General features: G+C 39.7%; 1 protein-coding gene across 2 annotated transcripts; it reads right to left on the bottom strand.

Annotated features, from left to right (window-relative positions):
• Window positions 1–1,232: 1,232 nt before the first annotated feature.
• On the bottom strand, window positions 1,233–8,941 carry LOC311043627 (C-X-C motif chemokine 11-1-like). Of its 2 annotated transcripts, none has more exons than XM_084054934.1 (4): window positions 8,845–8,941; window positions 1,840–1,966; window positions 1,655–1,735; window positions 1,233–1,535 (listed from the first exon to the last, which is right to left on the bottom strand). In XM_084054934.1, exons 1-4 carry the CDS (start codon window positions 8,915–8,917, stop codon window positions 1,484–1,486), a joined length of 333 nt encoding a protein of 110 aa, XP_083911060.1. In that variant the 5' UTR covers window positions 8,918–8,941; the 3' UTR covers window positions 1,233–1,483. The 2 variants fall into 2 exon arrangements, with proteins under 2 accessions (XP_083911060.1, XP_083911059.1); XM_084054933.1 differs by lacking the exons at window positions 1,233–1,535; window positions 1,655–1,735; window positions 1,840–1,966 and adding exons at window positions 7,745–8,078; window positions 8,208–8,288; window positions 8,401–8,524 and having other exon boundaries at window positions 8,845–8,939.
• Between the last annotated feature and the right edge of the window lie 11,022 nt (window positions 8,942–19,963).

Here is a 19,963-nt window from a genome sequence, read left to right on the forward strand (position 1 = left end):
CACACCATATGACACACACACACACACACACACACACACACACACACACACACACACACACACACACACACACACACACACACACACACACACACACACACACACACACGAATATACCTAGCAAGTGTTGCTTGCTCAAACAAACAAACAAAAACAAACAAACATGATCAAAAACATCTGATCAATGCAATGCATGACACATTGATCAATTTTTTTGTACACTATAGGTATAAACTCTATGTAACAAGGTCAAGCATCAACACAGGTACACGCAGGGTATACAATTATAATTTAGCACTGTAAGCCAGTGATTCTGAACATTTTTCCCAAGTTGATATGCATTTGATATATATTAGGTCATGACTCATGGACCCCCATTTGATGCAATTGTTTTTAAAAACTCTGCGACCCCAATCACTGTAAAGTCCTCAGTGTTAACTCTGACAGTGTACAAATGGTACCATTTTGTATACGTCAGAGTTACAGACCCATAAGAGTGCTTGTTGCGAACGCGGAAGGAGGCCTCCGCCCAAGTGGAGCTTACTATGAAAGTCTGCTCGGCTTGTGTGTCTGTCTGTCTGTCTGTCTGTGTGCAGTGCACTGCCTGGGTGCGGCCGACAGAGTGCGCCAGAGTGCAGCTACAGTCAAAACACACACACACACACACACACACACACACACACACACACACACACACACACACACACACGTAAATACACAATATTTTCGAGCTGCGTTCGCTTCCAGCGTTCGCGCGTCTTACTTGTACCCCTGGTGGTCCTCGGACCCGAAGAATAGACTATAAAACAATTTAAAAAAGGGATCGTCACATCACCCATTGGTTTCCAAAGACCACTATTTCAGCGAAAAATGGCTGCGAGTGCAACCGCAGCAGGTGTGCTATTGGTGGGTCTTCACTCAGTACAACCGAATCACAAGCCCCGAAAAGCATACCCTGCTTTATCTATTTCAGGGGTCTGCAACCTGCGGCTCTGGAGCCACATGTGGCTTTAGCCCTTCCCTTGTGGCTTCCTGTAGCTATAGAAAACATTCTATGGAAAGTTTTTTTGGGGGGCAAACACTGAAAAAGACATAGAAACGTAGGACCTATATTCATTGTGACAAAACAATACGGCCAGCAAGTGATAGAGGGAGGATAGTCCAGGGCTCAAGATCTTGTTTAATACAGGCAAAAAGTGCGGAGAAAATTATACTCATAAGACTGTAAAATGTATCTTTATATAATGTTTATTATAAACAGTATTAGTAATTATCTACAGATATTTACATTACAAAAAATAAATCATATGTTCTTCAGAAGAGGCATTTAGTTCAGTGCAATGTGTTTACTTTGACATTAAAACAATTCTGAACAAGACTTTCCCAGCAGTCTAACAATGTTCATCATCTTCATCACAGTGTTTATGGTTGAGGTTCTGAATCTGCCATCTTCATCACAGCAGAACTCACAGGGTGGTCGAGGTCAGTGTAGAGGTGATGGAAGGGGTGTTGGTTTCGCCACTTCTTTTTCTTTCCTGAAACAAAAAAGTCACATCAGTCTTAATTGTTGTCGTCTTGATGTGGAGTAAATACAGATTTACATATTGGTTGATAATATTTTAGTGCAGCTCAGTCAAGTTAATGTTAATCTTACTTTAATTGGACTTTCTTGTAGATAGAAATTCCGAACTTTGACTCTGGATTCACGCATATCTTGCCTTTTGCTGTTTCCACACTGGAGATGGATAAAATAATATTAGTGACAGGTGATAGAGAACAGTTTGTAAAATGAACGGTACCTCATATGATGTATGATGCTGTGTAGAACATTGTACTTACATAATCTCCCTGCGAGGGCAGAAGATACCAGCCTCAACCACCAAAGGATTACCCTTGATGAGTTTTGTGTTCATGTGGTTGACTCCTTTCTTTAAACATAGGCAGGAATTTCTATTGCCTGTATGGCCTGTGGAATGAAGGGACAGAACACTTAGTCGGACAGTGGCATTAAATGATTAAATACATTTATCTGTGTTTTAAAACTATTCACAAACTGCATCAGCAGCAAGCATAAAAACACAAAGATGAAAAGAGTAGAGAGTAAAAATCTGGCTTTTGACACAACCAGATAATAGAATTACACAATCCATGATTTTCAACTCAATCTAACCATTAACTGTGCAGGCTGGTATTATGCAAGGCGACTTGATGTGCAACAATATATAGTATAAAAGCCACTTTACCTTCTACATGAAGAGCAAGCAGGCAGATGAGAACGGTGATGACAGCTGATTTCATGATGCAGGACATGATGGAGAGAAGCTTCTTCTTCAAGTGTTCTGATTGTTTCCTCTGTTGTGGATGGAGGAGAGCTCTCGTATTTATGTTCAAAGATGCACACTCCCCTTCTCCCTCCTCCTCCTCCCTCATCCTCCCCACTTCCCCACTGGGCTGCAGTCCAGACACTGCATCACTCGTTCCTCTTTTGGTTTGGTTTCGTTTTCCAAGAATTCCTTGATAGAAGAGGAATCACTGTGTTGGCTCATGTTTGCACAAACCGGGCACGTGAGAGAAGTGAACGGAATTTGAGCAGTTTATAATAAACCACTGTTAGACCAAGGAGCTTTATTTCAATGTCACGTTTTATCAGATAAAGTGCATATAAGCTACTTGTCTGACTGTTTCTAATCAATCTCAAATGCCATACTATTATGTGAACACACTGCAGAGGGTGATGCATATTAACATTATTAATATGCATCATGAATTGCATTTCAAGCATTTAGGACACACATTATAAAGAGAGTGAAAATATGAAGACAATACAGCTATGATGACCGTGGCACTGATCCAGGATCTGCATTTCTTTTAAAAGGGACTGAATAAACGTTCACCTTCTGATAAGAAATCACGTGATCTTCTTCCCTCCAGGCTGTCAGTGAAAGTGAAGCAATGACAACTAAAGCCTGCTGCAGCATGCCGGCAAGGGAATGTTTCCTGTTTATTAGTTTCTCTTCAGTATTCTAAGGAATATAACCACAGCAGGATACAGACACTGGGGTTTCCCCCTGCATTTAATATTTCAAGAACAAAGGTGAAAGGTCATAACTAAGCACATTTACTCAAATACTGTACTTTAAGTATAAATCTGAGGATTTCTTACTTTACTGGAGTATTTTCAATACTTTTACTTCTACTCCACTACATCTCAGAGGCAGTAGTTACTTTGTAGTTTTGGATTATTATCACAAAACATACACTATTTGAAAATAGCTGATCTGCTATTTTCAAAATATTTTTATACATTTTGGACACTTGTGAAATGGGACATTCTGCACAATGAGTACTTTTACTTTTGGTACTTTAAGTATATATTGATGCCAATACTTTTGTACTTTTACTTAATGTTGAATACAGGACTTTTATTTGTGATAATAGACTGTTATTCTGTGCTTCTATTTGAATCATTTGTATGTCTAAAGTGTTATTAACAAGTGTTATACATCTTGTCATTAAAGATAGTTCATCATCTGATTTGAGTTTTCCAATAGTGTAACTTTAACTGTGTCAGTATAACCTTAAACCTAAACTGTGTTTATCAACATGAGATGAGATCATATTATTGCAGCCTTATGCTTTCCAGGTGCCTGGTACGGAAAGATAAGGTCAGATCACACAGGGCCCCTTTCTCTCTATAATGAGGTATCAAGCTCTCTCTCTCCCTTGTGGGGAGCGACTGGCTGACTGTATGTAAACTATTGCTTTTGCTGTATTCTTCAGAATTCTCTGAAAAGGCTAATTTTCCTTGGTTATCAATTTGTAAAAGAGTATTTCTTCATTATGATATTAATACTTTTACTTAACAAAACATGTCACGATGCAACTCAAGAGAAGTAGGACCCAACTGCAGAACAGACAGGCAGGAGCATAGCAGGTCAAATGCACAAGGATTTATTCACCAAAACAGAAAAAGTTGATTGTAGGTGTGACATTAACATGAACAAAAGTACTTGGGGAGTGGGGAAAAGTACTTTTTTTTTTTACTTAAGAAAAGGTATCAAGTCCACTATAAAAAATGTACTTCAGTAAAAGTACAAAAGTATTGCCGTCAGAATATACTTAATGTACTGGAAGTAATTATGAAGAAATGTCCCATTTCACAAGTTACAAATGTATAAAAAATACATTTGAAAATAGCAGATCTACAAGCTCACACGGCGTCGCATTGTGATGCGTTGTGAGCTTGTGGATTGGCTATTTTCAAATAGTCAAAGTGTGCTGAAGTGGTTAATGTATGTTTTTGTAATATCAAAATTTATCAGCAGTACCTACATTTTTCAAATAATTGTAGTGGAATAAAAGTACAATATTTGTAGTGGAGTAGAAGTAAAAGTATTGGAAATGGGAAACACTCCAGTAAAGTACAAAAATACCTCGAAATTGTTCTTAAGTACAGTACTTGAGTAAATGTACTTAGTAACTTTACACCACTGGATATTAACATGAACATGTAGCTGTTAATGTCTCTGTCAGAGTTTGTTCTAGTGGGATAACAAGCAGAAATACTAGCTACTGATAAATAGGATTTCATCTTTTATTTTGTATCATTTGTATGTTTGGAGTGTTATCAAAGAATTGTCTTGTCATTATAGTTACAGTTCATATAGTTCATTATCTGATTTGAGTTTTCCTATAGTGTAACTTTAACTGTGTCAGTATGACCTTAAACCTACACTGTGTTTATCAACATGAGATGAGATCATATTATAGCAGCCTTATGCTTTCCAGGTGCTGGAAAGATAAGGTCAGATCAGATCACAGGGCCCCTTTCTCTCTATAATGATGTACCAAGCTCTCTCTCCCTCCCTTGAGGGGAGTGACTTATTCTGACTGTGACTGTATGTAAACTGTTGCTTTACTCTGTATGTCTCAGAATGCATTCTCTGAATAGACCAATATTGAACTCCGTATTCTCTTCTCATATTTGGTTCCGCGTCACGGTAACTTTAACTGAGTATTTCAGACTCAAGATTTTCCTAGCTATCAGCTACTAATTCAATACAGGCAGACTGACACATCAAAAATAGTGAACAGGGAGAACAAAAAGGCCAATGTCTTGACTCCTAACCACACAGTCACAGTCACAGCCTCTGCCCCCCCCTCCAGTTTGTCCTGATATTGCCCCTGCCCCCCTTTACCTCTCCAGTTTTGCCTTGGTTCCACCACTCTTTCACTCTTTTACTCTCCCCACCTCGCTGTTCACTGTATCCCTGCCCTGATTGCCCTGAGTGGACTCACCTGAGGGCCAGCTGTGCCCAGTTGGCAAACGAGCTCCAGAGACTTTAAAAAAAACTGCCTTGAGCGCAAATGCTTTTCTGGATCTTTTTTTCCTGTTCTGTTTTAGTTAGGTAAATAAACAGAAGCTGGTTACTGAGATACTGAGTTGTAACATTGTTTGATTAAACACAAAATGGTGGCTGTTCAGAATGGCAGACATGGGTGGTCCCAAATAATAGCAAAGCTGTAGAGCACATTCAGCTACATAATGTGTAATGGGTTTTGTGTCAGTTGGACCCAGGTTTTGGGAATTGTGGCCTTTTTCATGCATGCAAACATGTCACCTTTCAGCAAAATTCACCATTTTTGTCACGGAAGGGGTCAAGTATCTAGAACAGTACGTGGTTCTCAACCTTTTCAGGCCGTGACCCCCCAAAATAATCATATTAGAACTGGGGACCCCCCAACATAATCAGATTTAATCCACTGCCCCCCCCCCCCCCCCCCCTGATAAGCGCTTGAAATTGTAGGAGTTGATCATGTGGGGACCCCCCTGGGGGTTGAGAACCACTGGTCTAGAACAGTAATTGTCCATATGGTAGAGTATGTCCCGTCCCCCAAATATGGATGTACAGTATGTCCCCTGTTTTAGTCCCCTAGTTTAGTTTAGTTTATTTGGTTTATGAAGGACAGTATGCACATACAGTTATACATTAAGAATACAAAGATGGGACCTGTATATGATAACAATGATTGCGCAAACAATAAACACAACATAATGTCATAGTATCAGGACCACAGTGTCAAATACAGTACAAACGACAATACAATACAGAATACAATAAATACACTTGAAGTGTCTGTCCATGTAGATTACACATACCATATCATCTCTGCCAGCAGCCATAACTCTTATACATAATACCATTATGAAATATAAAGTGAGTAGTGATGTGAAGTTGCATAGTTCTCAAAGTGGGGTCCAGGGCCCCCCAGGTGTCCTTGAGGGGGTTCCAGGAGGTCACCAGCAAAATTATAGCATCAAAATTGGTTTAACCACTTTAATGCTATTTGATGCTATATTATATGTCAACGCAAATCTTGTATGGGGGTCCCTGGTACAAATGTATTTTCAGATGGGAGCCTGCGGCCAAATATACATATTAATTTGGGGGTCCTCCTTGACATGAAAACGTTTGAGAGCCACTGATTATAAAGTGTAAAGACCAGTACCACAAATGGACAGAAGAGGGAGACGGAGTACCTCTATCAAAGGAAGTCTTGAATATGGATTTCCACATGCTCCAGACTGCCTACAAAAACACACATTCAATCATCCTTTTCTGCTCAGTGGTTTGCAATCCATACTACGTTTATGAATTGGCACACATTCCGCTCACTAAGACCTCAGCAATGCTATAATACAGTGGTTTTCAACCCTTTTCATATCAAGGTCCATTATTTATTTGGCATTTGAGCCACGGACCACCATTTGATGAGATTTAGACTCTCAGACCCATAACTTAGAATATTTCGTCGTCGTTGGAAAAGATTTTGTCCACAATTCCATGCTGTGTTGATGTTGGTACCATAGGAGAGATGACACGCAAACGTTGATCAAAATAACAATTATTCTACATTCTCTAATTGTGTAGATTTCTTGTAAACAAAGTAATGCAGATGTTTAACAATAATTTCAGTCTTGATAGCGTAAAATAAAACCAAATGGACCCGTAAGGGTCCATTTGGTTTTAGTTTGCACTCTCAAGAGTAAAAGATCTATAAGGGTCCATTTGGTTACCAACTCTCCATCATTTAGCAGGGGACCACCTGGAACCTTATATGTCATAATACATTATCAATCAATGCATTAATACAATGACATCAATTTGACTTTCAACTTATTAGATAATCCTTGCTGTCCGGTGGGGCATATTGTTAACCATATTCCATTCATGAGAGCAGATATGCTCCAAAAGAGTGAACATTCAGCTCATCTTTAAAGTCTCACCTACACATCTTTTTCTCAGTTAATTTTCCTTGTTGTTTATTCTGCTTTGTGTGCACAGTCAAATATTAGGATCTATCAGAGTTAAATGAACACTCCAGATGTTACTAAGCCCTTATCTTTTCTTTTAATTTAGGAGGTTTTGAATTTTGAAAAGTGCTGTATAAATAAAATCCTTAAGGATATGTTTTTTACACTCACAGTTAAATTAACATAAATTAAATTAACATTTCCAGGACAGGGGATAGTAGGACATGTGGTAGTGCATAGTTTGTTTATTGTTCAACAATACTCAAAGCACATAATAAAAAAAGCATCATCATTTCTCATTATAAACAGTAAAAAATATATGCATAGTAGTAACAACACACACAATGCACACACATTATCTATATAAATAAGAGGCAGTTTTATAATTATATAAATAAGTCATCTGGTAATCAGAATCATTTAGTTCAGTGCAATGTGTTTACTTTGACATTAAAACTACTCTGAACTGAAGCTTTACTCAAGTAAAGACTTTCCCAGCAGTGTCACAGTGTTGGTAATCTTCATCACAGTGTTTATGGTGGAGTTCTGCCATGTTGTTCTTCATCTTCATCACAGCAGAACTCACAGGGTGGTCGACGGCATGTTGTCCAATGTTGAGGTCATGTGGTCGGTTGTAGAGGTCATGTGTACGGGTGATGAGGTCATAGGTACAGATGATGAGGTCATCGGGACAGAGGATGTTGAGGTCATTGCAGAGGTGATTGAAGGTGGGGTTGTTTTCACCACATGTTTATTTTCATTCCTGAAACAAAATAAGTCACATCAGTCTTAGAATATTGTTTTGTCGTAAACAGGAGTAAATGTTGATTTCCATATTGGTTTATATTATTTTAGTGCAGCTCAGTGAGGTCAATGTTGATGTTAATCTTACCTGTTATGGTGTCTTTTATAGATGAAAACTCCCATCTTTGACTCTGGATTCAAGCATTTCTTGCCTTTTGCTGTTTCCACACTGGAGATGGATAAAATAATATTAGTGACAGGTGACAGAGAACAGTGTGTAAAATGATAAATGAATGCATCGATCATAGGATTTAAGCTGCTGTCTATAACATTGTACTTACACAATCTCCCTGCGAGGACAGAAGGCTTTGGCTTCATACACCTGGTAAGTCATGATGAGTTTTGGGCTCATGTAGTTGAGTCCTTTATCTGAACATTTGCAAGACTGTGTAAGACCAAGTTGACCTGTAGAATGAAAGGACAAGGCACAGTTAGTCTGATTGTGGCATGAACATAATTAAATATTTAAACCCTTATCTGTGTTTTAAAACCATTGTTGACAAACTGCATCAGCAGTCAAATAAAAGAAAAGTATTTAAACCATCAGAGAGCAACACGAGATGAAAAGATTCGACAGTAAAACAAAATCTAATTTGTGACTATAAAGGTAGAATTGCAAAATCCATGATTTCCAATTAAGTCTATCCATAACTGTGATTGGTATTTATGCAAAGTAACTTGATGTGCAACAATGTACATTAGTGTAAAAAAAAAAGCCACATTACCTTCTACATGAAGAGCAAGAGCAAGCAGGCAGACGAGAAAGGTGATGACAGCTGATTTCATGATGCTGGACATGATGGAGAGAAGCTTCTTCAAGTGTTCTGATTGTTGATAATGTGGTGAATGATGGAGAGCTCCCTTATTTATGCCACTCAATAACCCCCCCCCCCCCCCCCCCCCCAAACACACACACACACACACACACACACACACACACACACACACACACACACACACACACACACACACACACACACACACACACACACACACACACACACACACACACACACACACACACACACACACACACACACACATCCAGGACACTACATAACCCCTTTCTCTTTTGGTTTCGTTTTCCCAGAATCCCCTCACAGCTGTTTTTTTTCTCAGTGTCTTCTTGAAATCTCTTGGCCATTTCTTGTAATGGTACAAAATACTAAAGCTGACACTTGCGTGTGTGTGTGTGTGTGTGTGTGTGTGTGTGTGTGTGTGTGTGTGTGTGTGTGTGTGTGTGTGTGTGTGTGTGTGTGTGTGTGTGTGTGTGTGTGTGTGTGTGTGTGTGTGTGTGTGTGTGTGTAGTTTTCATTGTCATTTCATGCAAAGTGGAGTGGTGTGATTTGGTGTAATGTTATTTAGTGTAATGTGGTCTGGTTAGGACTGACAGTGTGTAGTATTGTCTCTGTCAGGGTTTGTTTTGTAGTGTAGTATGGTTTTAGTGTGGTGTGGTGTGGTGTGGTGTTATGTGTTGTGGTTTGGTGTGGTTTTACGTGATGTGGTTAGGACTGACAATGTGCAGTACCAATTTTTATGGGTCGACTCATGAGTAAATATGCCCTTTTTTGTTTCCTATACATACAAAAAAAAATATATATATTTCAAAAGAGTTTAAACAAAAAAAGCTGTCATCAATTAAAAACAATTCCAACACTTCCAAGTATTTCCTAAATACAATTAAAAACATCAAATAATTCCCATAAATAAAAAAGTTTAAGAAGTAGCAGATCCACAAGCTCGTAGATTGTAGCTTGTAGATCTGCTATTTTCACTAGTTTGGGTCCCTGGCAAACATCTTATTTCTCTTTTGGGTCTTGAGCTAAAAAGGTTGGGAACCACTGCTGTAGAGGGTCTGTCAGGGTTTGTTCCAGAATGGCAGCACAAAGCGGAAATATTAAGTCCAGCCACAAGTAATGGTGGGGGAAAAAACAAGCAGGCAGTTCAATACGGCTGGCAAATCCAAAAGCTGGCGACTGAGATAAAACTCACCGGCCACAAAAAAAAGTGAAGAGTCCTAGGGTTCCCAAGGAGACAAAAATCTAATGCAAAAAATAGAGGAGGGAGACTGCCTGAGGAAGAGTCATTATACATGTACCTAAACAAAAAGTTGTAAAATAGCTGTTTGAAGGCATTAAAACTATTTCTTTGCATTATACAGTGGTCCCCCTCCTCTATTTCCTTTGTATTTTTTCAATGAAACTCACCAGCACAACAGAACATGAAATGTCGTGTGATGACTGTACAAACAGTTGATGACTTATGATCAGTTGTGTGCCAACTGCCAATGGACTAACTTTCTCACGTTTGATGGATTGACTGTCAACAAAAGACTGTATGTACCTAGAGAGAGTAAACCAATCAATTGTTCCTGAAAGGCCAGACCTGGGGGCCTTTCCATTACTCTGTCTATAGGTCTCTTTGTGACACTGTTAACTGTCCTGTATTTGCTAGATACACCAATGATAAGCTGGTAGCAAGGGAAATGTTACTAAAGATCCTATAAATGGAATCCTTTTGGATACAAACCCTGGGCATCTTATCTTTCTCAGTAATGTCTTTGCATATCGTTGTTGTCATGCAGAAACCTCGTATCTCCATATTTCAACGTTTGTTTCGTAAATGAATACCCTACTTTATCATACTACAGTGTCACAAAAAAAGCATTAAAAATAGCTACATACAAGCTCACAACACGTCACATCTTGAAGCTTTGTGAACTGGTACTGTAGATTGGCTATTGAAAACAAAATAAGTCCAAGGGAAAGTGGTTAAATGTTTCTGTTAGTTTTACAAATATGTAACCAATGAAAAGTAATAACAAGAGCTTGTGACTAAATAATAACTACATCAGATCCAGAGTTTTCCCCCCCATTTCCTGACAAGTAACTGTTTTGGACATAGAAGGTTTCTGCCCAAAAGCAACAATATATACTGTAAGTATATTTAATTGATCTACAAGCTCACAACACATCGCATCTCAACGCATTGTGAGCATTTCGATTTTTGCTATTTTTGTTCAAGACACAAAACAAAGTAGGGCTTAAGTGTTTAATCACACAAATCAATTTAGTCGATTATAAAAAGGAATTTATCCCAATTCTTGCGTCAATTAGCTGATATAAAAATATATAACAAATTCTCAAAGAAAACGTGCTTCTCAATTATTCGATTAATTAAAAAAGTAATGGCTAAGAAGATTATAGAAAGTCATAGTTATCATCATGCACCAGGAATAAAGACAGTTAAAATGACTAACTATTCCCTGTTAAAACCACACTGTGCTATTATTGTCCTTTTCACAGAACTGCATACGCACGGGTCTCTTCTCTTTGGATAAGAAAAGAGAAGTGACCTTCCTTCCGCTATAGTGTCTTCTGTGGAAAGAAGATTAGGAAACACAGGATTTCATTTTCATTTACCTTTTCCTTTCTGCATGCACTTACAAGAGAGTGTCCTCTTGATTGGCGGGTCCATTTGGTTCCACAGTGTTGATAAAAAAACTAAAAACAGGGATTAAATGCGGGTCTTTGATCTGATGCATATCAAACTGCGGGTCCTTGAAATTAAAAAAGAATAATTGAATTGAGAATTGAGAATAACTGAAGTAAGCTATACTGGAACCCCAATCTATACTATAAAATCCTCAGTGCTTATTTAACAGTGTTACATTGTAGATTGTCCCTACCAGTGTTGTAGAGACAATCAGTATTGGCCAGGACAGAGAAAAGGCCCTTAGCTCCAACAGCACACTAATTGTGTGTGTGTGTGTGTGTGTGTGTGTGTGTGTGTGTGTGTGTGTGTGTGTGTGTGTGTGTGTGTGTGTGTGTGTGTGTGTGCGCGCGCGCGCGTGAGTTTTGTTGTATTTGCTTTTGCTGTGATTTATTTCCGAGTGTGTTGAGTTGCATGTTTTTATATTTTCTTTCCACTGACCTACACTAACCCTAGGCTGAGTGATGACTTGCACCTGAGTCTGGGTGTGGTAGCCTGATTAAGAGCCCGCCTCTGTCTCTTAAGAGATTAAGAGACAGAGGAAATGTTTGGAACAGAAGTGAGCAGCTGAGAGAGGGAGAGGAAGGAAGCCAAGCGCTGCGACCTGGCCTGAGCAAGGGAGGCTACCACGGACTGGGGTTTGGGTAGGCAGGGACACCCCAGTCGGTGGGGGGACAGTGGGAGCCACGACCCCCTAAACTGCTATGCGGCTGGCGGTGTGTGCCCTGCCTGCCTGCGGGAGGACCTCGTCCGTGGGAGGCTGCCCGAGGATGGCCAGGTCGCAGCTGTGACGGTGAAGAGAAGCAGAGGGAGTGAACGCAGAGGAGACAGAGTACAGCGGAGTGGGAAGCAGACAGACAGACAGACACCGTGCCGTGGGGAGACGTCAGTGCTGTACACGCACCAACCGCAGCGGCAGGGTCCGCCACATAACTTCCTACCACAATTTAAAAATACTTACTAAGTAAAAGTTCGATATTAAAAAATGACTTGAGTACAATGTACAAGTACAAATGTATTGGCATCAATATGTACTTAAAGTACCAAAAGTAAAATTATTCATTATGCAGAAATGTCCCATTTCAAGTTTTCAAAATGTATCGAAATCTTTTGAAAATAGCAGATCTACAAGCTCACAACGCGTCGCGATGCTACGCGTAGATCAGCTATTTTCAAATGGCCGAAATATATATATAGGGCTGAAGCGGTTAATGTATGATTTGTAATAATAATACAAATCTACAACTAGTAACTAAAGTATTCAAATAATTGTAGTGGAGTAAAAAGCACAATATTTGCCTCTGAGATGTAGTGGAGTATAGTACAGAAAATTGGAAATACTCCAGTAAAGTAAAATAAATACTTAAAAATGTACTTAAAAAGTACCGTGTCCCTCCCTCCTATTCCGGCACCAGCTACGGCACACCTGCTGTAAAGGTGGAGGAAGGTGATGTTGTGTTCACCACATGTTTATTTTCATTCCTGAAACCAAAAAAGTCACATCAGTCTTAAAATATTGTTCTGTCTTAGTCCGGATTAAGTATTGATTTCCATACTGGTTTATATTCTTTTAGTGCAGTTCAGTCGGGTTAATCTTAAAACCGGAACGTTTATCTATAAGCACAGGTGACTCGGGTTTGACACATACCTTCCTGCCGCTTGTTTCCACACTGGAGATGCATTAAATATTATTAGTGACAGGTCATAGAGAACAGTGTAAAGTGAAGGGCATGGATCATATGATTTAAGTAGTACAGCAGGTTGGTTATCTATTGAAATACATGAGATGATGCCCTTTGTTTCTCTTGTTTGATGCTATTTATTTGATATTTACAGGGTGGGAATGAGGAACTGTATGATTTCTATCAGAACACATGCAATGTAAATAAAAAAGACATACAATGGTTTGTTGTAAATAAACAGGTTGGTTATCATGGTGATTTGGTCACACTGTGACCCTCACCACCAAGGGGTGAGGGTCTTTGAACCATGTTTCTGCTGAAGTATACACTGGATCTGACATATAGAGAAGTTTTAACTCCTGACCTAGGCTGGCGCCATTTCTCTTTTTGACTGTGTATGTAAACACTCAGTCCTAGAGACACAAGGCAAGAAGTAGGAGGCTCCTTCCCTTCATAATATACCACCATAGCATGGAATGGGAGTGTGGCTGTGAGCTGGCAGTCTGCCTCGAGAGACTGCAGAGACAGAGAGAGAGAGACAAAGACAGAGAGAGAGAAAGAGAGACAGAGAGAAAGACACAGACAGAGACAGAGAGAGAGGGAGAGGGGGGGGGGGGGGTGGTGCATCCAGGAGACAGTATACAGTTCAACTCATAAGGTTACTGTGTGAACTTTGACCTTAATGACTAATCCAGGAGCTGAACAAGATCAATAGCATGTCATCATCACCGCTGACTTTCTGCTTTGCTTCTGACACACAATGTCTACAAAATCTATCAACTCAACCAAAAAAGAAAACAATAATAACAAAATTGAACAAAATCAAAACCCATCCCAGAGTTAATGGTTTTCTTTATCTTGTTGTATTATGTACTGTAGCACTTTGAGGTTTGTTTCAAATGTAAAGTGCAATACAAATAAAATGTATTATTATTATTAGTCTAGGGTCTAGATAGGGTGAGTTTAACAGTTCACTATGTGACACATAACCTGTTCTAAACGAATATTCTCCATAACAAGACAAACTCATGCAGCCCCTGTCCCGGGCTGAGCGTGTGCAGATAATCCCTGGTCACATGTCACCACACAGGGCTTGTATCACTCTAAAACATGTCATCATTGTGAGATCCTCCAGTCTCACACGGTATCAGGAGGTGGTCTATTAGATCTACTTACAATGAAGCTCCATGGTTAGAGAGGAAAGGAGCAGAGAGGTCACACTCTGACTCAGCCACAGTACCATGTTCATCCTGTTGTCCTCTCCTGTCTGCTGAAGCTCCACAGATACCTTCATCACCCACTGCACTCTGACACGTGTCCTGATACGACCTCTTCATAGCCTCCCCAAACACATTCCCCCAACTCCCAACTCCACGCATGGGCATGCACGCACGCGCGCGCACACACACACACACACACACACACACACACACACACACACACAGTTGCCAACCAACAGTTCAGAAACCATATGGCGGATAAAAAAAACAAAATGCAATATAATATGTATGAATTATAATGCAATAATACATACATACACACGTAATTCATGACAACGCTAAACAAAACAAAACAAAAAAACATAAACATTGCATGAAGTCATAAAGCCCAGGAGAAAAACCAGTGTAGATAAATAAAAAAAAACACTTTATTAAAAAGGTAGGTCTAACAGCCACAATTTTTTGTTTAATGCAAACAATGTTTCAACTCAGTAAAAAGTTTCTGTTTATTTACCTAACTAAAACAGGAAAAATTCCAGCAAGATAAACGCTCAAGGCAGTTTGTCTCTGGAGCGCGAGGGCCAACTGGGCACAGCTGAGTCCACTCAGGGCAATCAGGGCACAGGGAGGTGGGGAGAGTGAAAGTGTGGTGGAATCAAGGCAAAACTGGAGAGGGAAAGGGGGGCAGGGGCTGTATCAGGACAAACTGGAGGGGGGCAGTGGCTGTGTCTGTGACTGTGACAACCTGTGGTTTGGACATTTGCCTGTTTTGGATTTCTCCCTGTTCACTATTGATGATGTGTCTGCCTGTATTGAACGAGTTGCTTGTTTTTGACCACTGCTTGTAGCTAGTATTTCTGCTTGTTGTCCCACTAGAACAAACTCTGACAGAGACATCGACTGCACCCTGTCAGTCCAAATGACACCACATTACACCACCAATCGTGTGTGTGTGTGTGTGTGTGTGTGTGTGTGTGTGTGTGTGTGTGTGTGTGTGCGTGCGTGCGTGCGTGCGTGCGTGCGTGCGTGTGTGTGTGTGTTGATTGATTGATGTACTTTATTTAGTAAGACATGAGAACAACAGTACATGGAAGTACAAATTCACAATACAAGGTCTACTAAACTGGAAGACTCATAAAAGCACTGAGCTTGTTTCAAATGAGTTCCCCACGCACACAAATCATGGTGTGTGTGTGTGTGTGTGTGTGTGTGTGTGTGTGTGTGTGTGTGTGTGTGTGTGTGTGTGTGTGTGTGTGTGTGTGTGTGTGTGTGAGAGCTCTCATCCATTCACCATATTATCAACAGAGGAAACCATCAGAACACTTGAAGAAGCTTCTCTCCATCATGTCATCTCTCCAATCAACTGTCATCGCCTTTCTAATCTGCCTGCTTGCTCTGCATGTAGAAGGTACTGTATATTTTTCACTAATATACACTGTTGCACATCAAGTTGTTTTGCATAATACCAGCTACAGTTATGGATAGACTTAATTGGAAATCGTGGATTTTGCAATTCTGTCATTTACTTTTATAGTCACAAATTAGATTTTGTTTTACTGTCTATCTTTTCATCTTGTGTTGCTCTGATGGTTTAGTTCTGTGGAGAATAATTTGCTTTTATTTGACTGCTGATGCAGTTTGTCAACAATGGTTTTAAAACACAGATTATATTTAATTATTTTCATGCCACTATAAGACTAACAGTGCCCTGTCCTTTCATTCTACAGGTGATACACAGTCTTGCAAATGTTCAGATAAAGGACTCAACTACATGAACCCAAAACTCATCAAGTCTTACCAGGTGTTTGAAGCCAGTGCCTTCTGTCCTCGCAGGCAGATTGTGTAAGTACAATGTTAGAAACAGCAGCTTAAATCACATGATCGATGCATTCATTTATCTTTTTACACACTGTTCTCTATCCTCTGTCACTAATATTATTTTATCCATCTCCAGTGTGGAAACAGCAAGCGGCAAGAAATGTTTGAATCCAGAGTCAAACATGGGAATTTTCATCTATAAAAGACATCATAACAGGTAAGATGAACGTCAACATTAACCTGACTGAGCTGCATTAAGATAATCTAATCTAATGTGGAAATCAATATTTACTCCAGACAATATTCTAAGACTGATGTGATTTATTTTGTTTCAGGAATGAAAATAGACATGTGGTGAAAACAACACCACCTTCAATCACCTCTGCCATGACCTCAACATCCTCTGTCCCTATGACCACATCCTCTGTCCCTATGACCTCATCCTCTGTCCCTATGACCTCATCATCTGTCCCTATGACCTCAACACCTGACCACATGCCGTCGACCACCCTGTGAGAACTTTTTTTAGTGGCGCTAGCCGGTATAGAGCGGATCCTGCTCTATACCTGACTTTGTCCGTGTGCGTACGTCAACGTTCTGATTGGTCAGGTGCGTACGTCAACAAAGTGATTGGTCAAGCTTCACGTGACACGTGGCTATAAACACATTATAAACACATATCGATGACAAAATGTATCAAAGGCGCCGCTACCTTCACACAGGGTGTGATTTTTATTATGTGCTTTTGAGTATTGTTGAACGATAAACGAATTATGCACTATTACCACATGTCCTACTTTCTCTGTCCTGGAAATGTTAATTGCATTTATGTTCATTTAAATGTGAGTGTAAAAAACATATCCTCAAGGATAATTTTATTTATACAGCACACATACAGTAAAATCAAAAATACTTAAATAATAAAATAATAAATAAATACAATTAAAATAATAATAATAATACAAAGATTTTTTTTTTGTATGTTACATCAAAAGTCCAATCCCGATTACAGGCAGAAAGCAGGAGAAAGCACTTATAGGCCACAGAGAAGGAGACAACACAAGATTATTTTTAAATAGGCTCTATGCACAGCAGCCATATTGTGAAGACATTCACAGGTGTTACCAATGATACTAATGAAGGCTCGGTTCCATTCTGGTCAAACAGAGTCAGGGTGCTGATATTATGCATGTCGACTCACTGGAAACACTGCTACACCAGTGGGACTAAAATGTGGGTCCTTAAGGGGGTTCCAAATGGCCCCTAACGGGTGTGTAACTCTGAGAGTTATGGGGGTCGTGGAACTTGAAAAATCTGAGAACCACTGTGCTACACAAAATGGAACAGAGCCTTCGTTAGTATCATTGGTAACACCTGTTAAGGAAGTGAAAATATGGCTGCTGTGAATAGAGCCTATTGATAAAGCAGGGTATGCTTTAGGGGCGTGTGATTGGGAAGACCCAACCCTCACTCCCTACCCACCAATAGCACACTCGTTGTGACAGGTTCTTTTATCCATTTCTTGAAAAAGTAACGGTTTGGTTTGGAACATACAAGGTTTCCACCGGACAGCGAGGATTATCTAATAAGTTGAAAATCAAATTGATGTGAAATGTATTAATGCATCAATAATGTATTATAACATATAATATGGATTGCAAACCACTGAGCAGAAAGGGATGATTGAATGTGAAGTGCTAATAAGCACTTTACTGTATAAGGAGGTACTCCCTCTTCTGTCCATTTGTGGTACTGATCTATGCACTTTATAATCAGTGGCTCTCAAACCTTTTCATGTCAAGGACCCCCAAATTAATAAATAATAAATGTATATTTGGCCGCAGACTCCGATCTGAAAAAGATGTGTGCCAGGGACCCCCATACGATAAGATTTGCGTTGAAATATAATATAGCATTACATAGCATTAAAGTGGCTAAACCAATTTTGATGCTATAATTTTGCTGGAGACCCCTAAAGGACCCCTGGGGGTCCCTGGACCCCACTTTGAGAACCATGTAACTTTACATCACTACTCACTTTATATTTCATAATGGTATTATGTAAGAGTTATGGCTGTTGGCAGAGATTCTATGGTATGTGTAATCTATAAGGACAGACTTCATATGTGTATTTATTGTATTCTGTATTGTATTGTCGTTTGTACCGCATTTGACACTGTGGTCCTGATATTATGACGTTATGTTGTGTTTATTGTTTGTGCAATCATTTTTATTGACTCTACAGATCCCATCTTTTTATTCTTAATGTATAACTAATGTATGTGCACACTGTCCTTCATAAACCAAATAAACTAAACTAAACTACACTAAACTACACAAAACAGGGGACATACTGTACATCCATATTTGGGGGACGGGACATACTCTACTGTACATACGGACAAATACTGTTCTAGACCAGTGGTAATCAACCTGTGGGTCGGGACCCCCAGGGGGGTCAGAGGAATCTCGCCTAGAGCGCTGATCAGCCCAGATCCGGTGCTGAGGTCTTTAGTCCTCTTTTAAAAGCTTCAAAAGACTGCGGTGGTCTCAGGTGGTCAGGGAGGGCATTCCAGAGTTGAGGAGCGGCCGAGCAGAAGGCCCGGTCACCCATTAGTATGATTCACTTGACTTGGTCCAGATGACAAGAATTATGACTATGATTTAAGTGGAATTTATATTTACGCAGTATTGATATTATATTTACGGGGCCAGAGCTCAGCTCTGGACCTGTTTTATTATTCGCTTTATTCTGTCACTTCTGCCACTTTTCGCAGTTCTGGCTGAACCGCGCTGTCGCTTTTTACGAAACTCGGCCATATGGTAGATGGTCATGAAAAACGATCAAGAAATAATTCTCACAATCTTTCGTCCAAAGGTGGCGCTATAGCACTCAATTGAAAATGCCAACTTTGACCAGGTACAACTCATGCCCTGTTTGACCTACAGCCATGAAACTTGGATACACATATGCGTCTCCTCATGCTGAACAACTTTCACCCTCTGACTTTTGACCTCTGACCTTTAGATCTCCCACCATTTTGAATTATATGAAAAACAGTCATTGGCTCCTAACTTCTGCATTTTTTCACTTATGGAAAATCCGTTGGAAATTTTTGTAGGCAGAGGTCCAAAGTTGAAGTGTTACAAGTGAAGGTCACAAATGACCTCCTGATTGCATCCGATAATAACCTTCTCTCTGTACTGGTTCTGTTGGACCTCAGTGCTGCATTTGATACTATTGATCACCATATTTTGTTGCAGAGACTTGAGCATCTGGTTGGCATTAAGGGTGCTGCATTGAACTGGTTTGAGTCCTATCTGTCTGACAGATTTCAATTTGTAAACGTTAACGATACACCTTCACTACGCGAAAAGGTTAAATACGGAGTCCCACAAGGCTCTGTACTTGGACCAATACTATTCACTCTATATATGCTTCCCTTAGGTGAGATAATTAGGAAACACTCTATAAATTTCCATTGCTATGCAGATGATACACAATTATATCTATCAATGAAGCCAGATGAAACAGATCAACTGGCTAAACTTCAAGCATGTCTTATAGACATCAAGAGTTGGATGACCCGTAATTACCTACTCCTCAACTCGGACAAAACTGAAGTTATTGT

Source organism: Gymnoscopelus microlampas (genome assembly GCF_963454915.1).
Source record: "Gymnoscopelus microlampas genome assembly, chromosome: 4".
NCBI classification, from domain to species: Eukaryota; Metazoa; Chordata; class Actinopteri; order Myctophiformes; family Myctophidae; genus Gymnoscopelus; species Gymnoscopelus microlampas.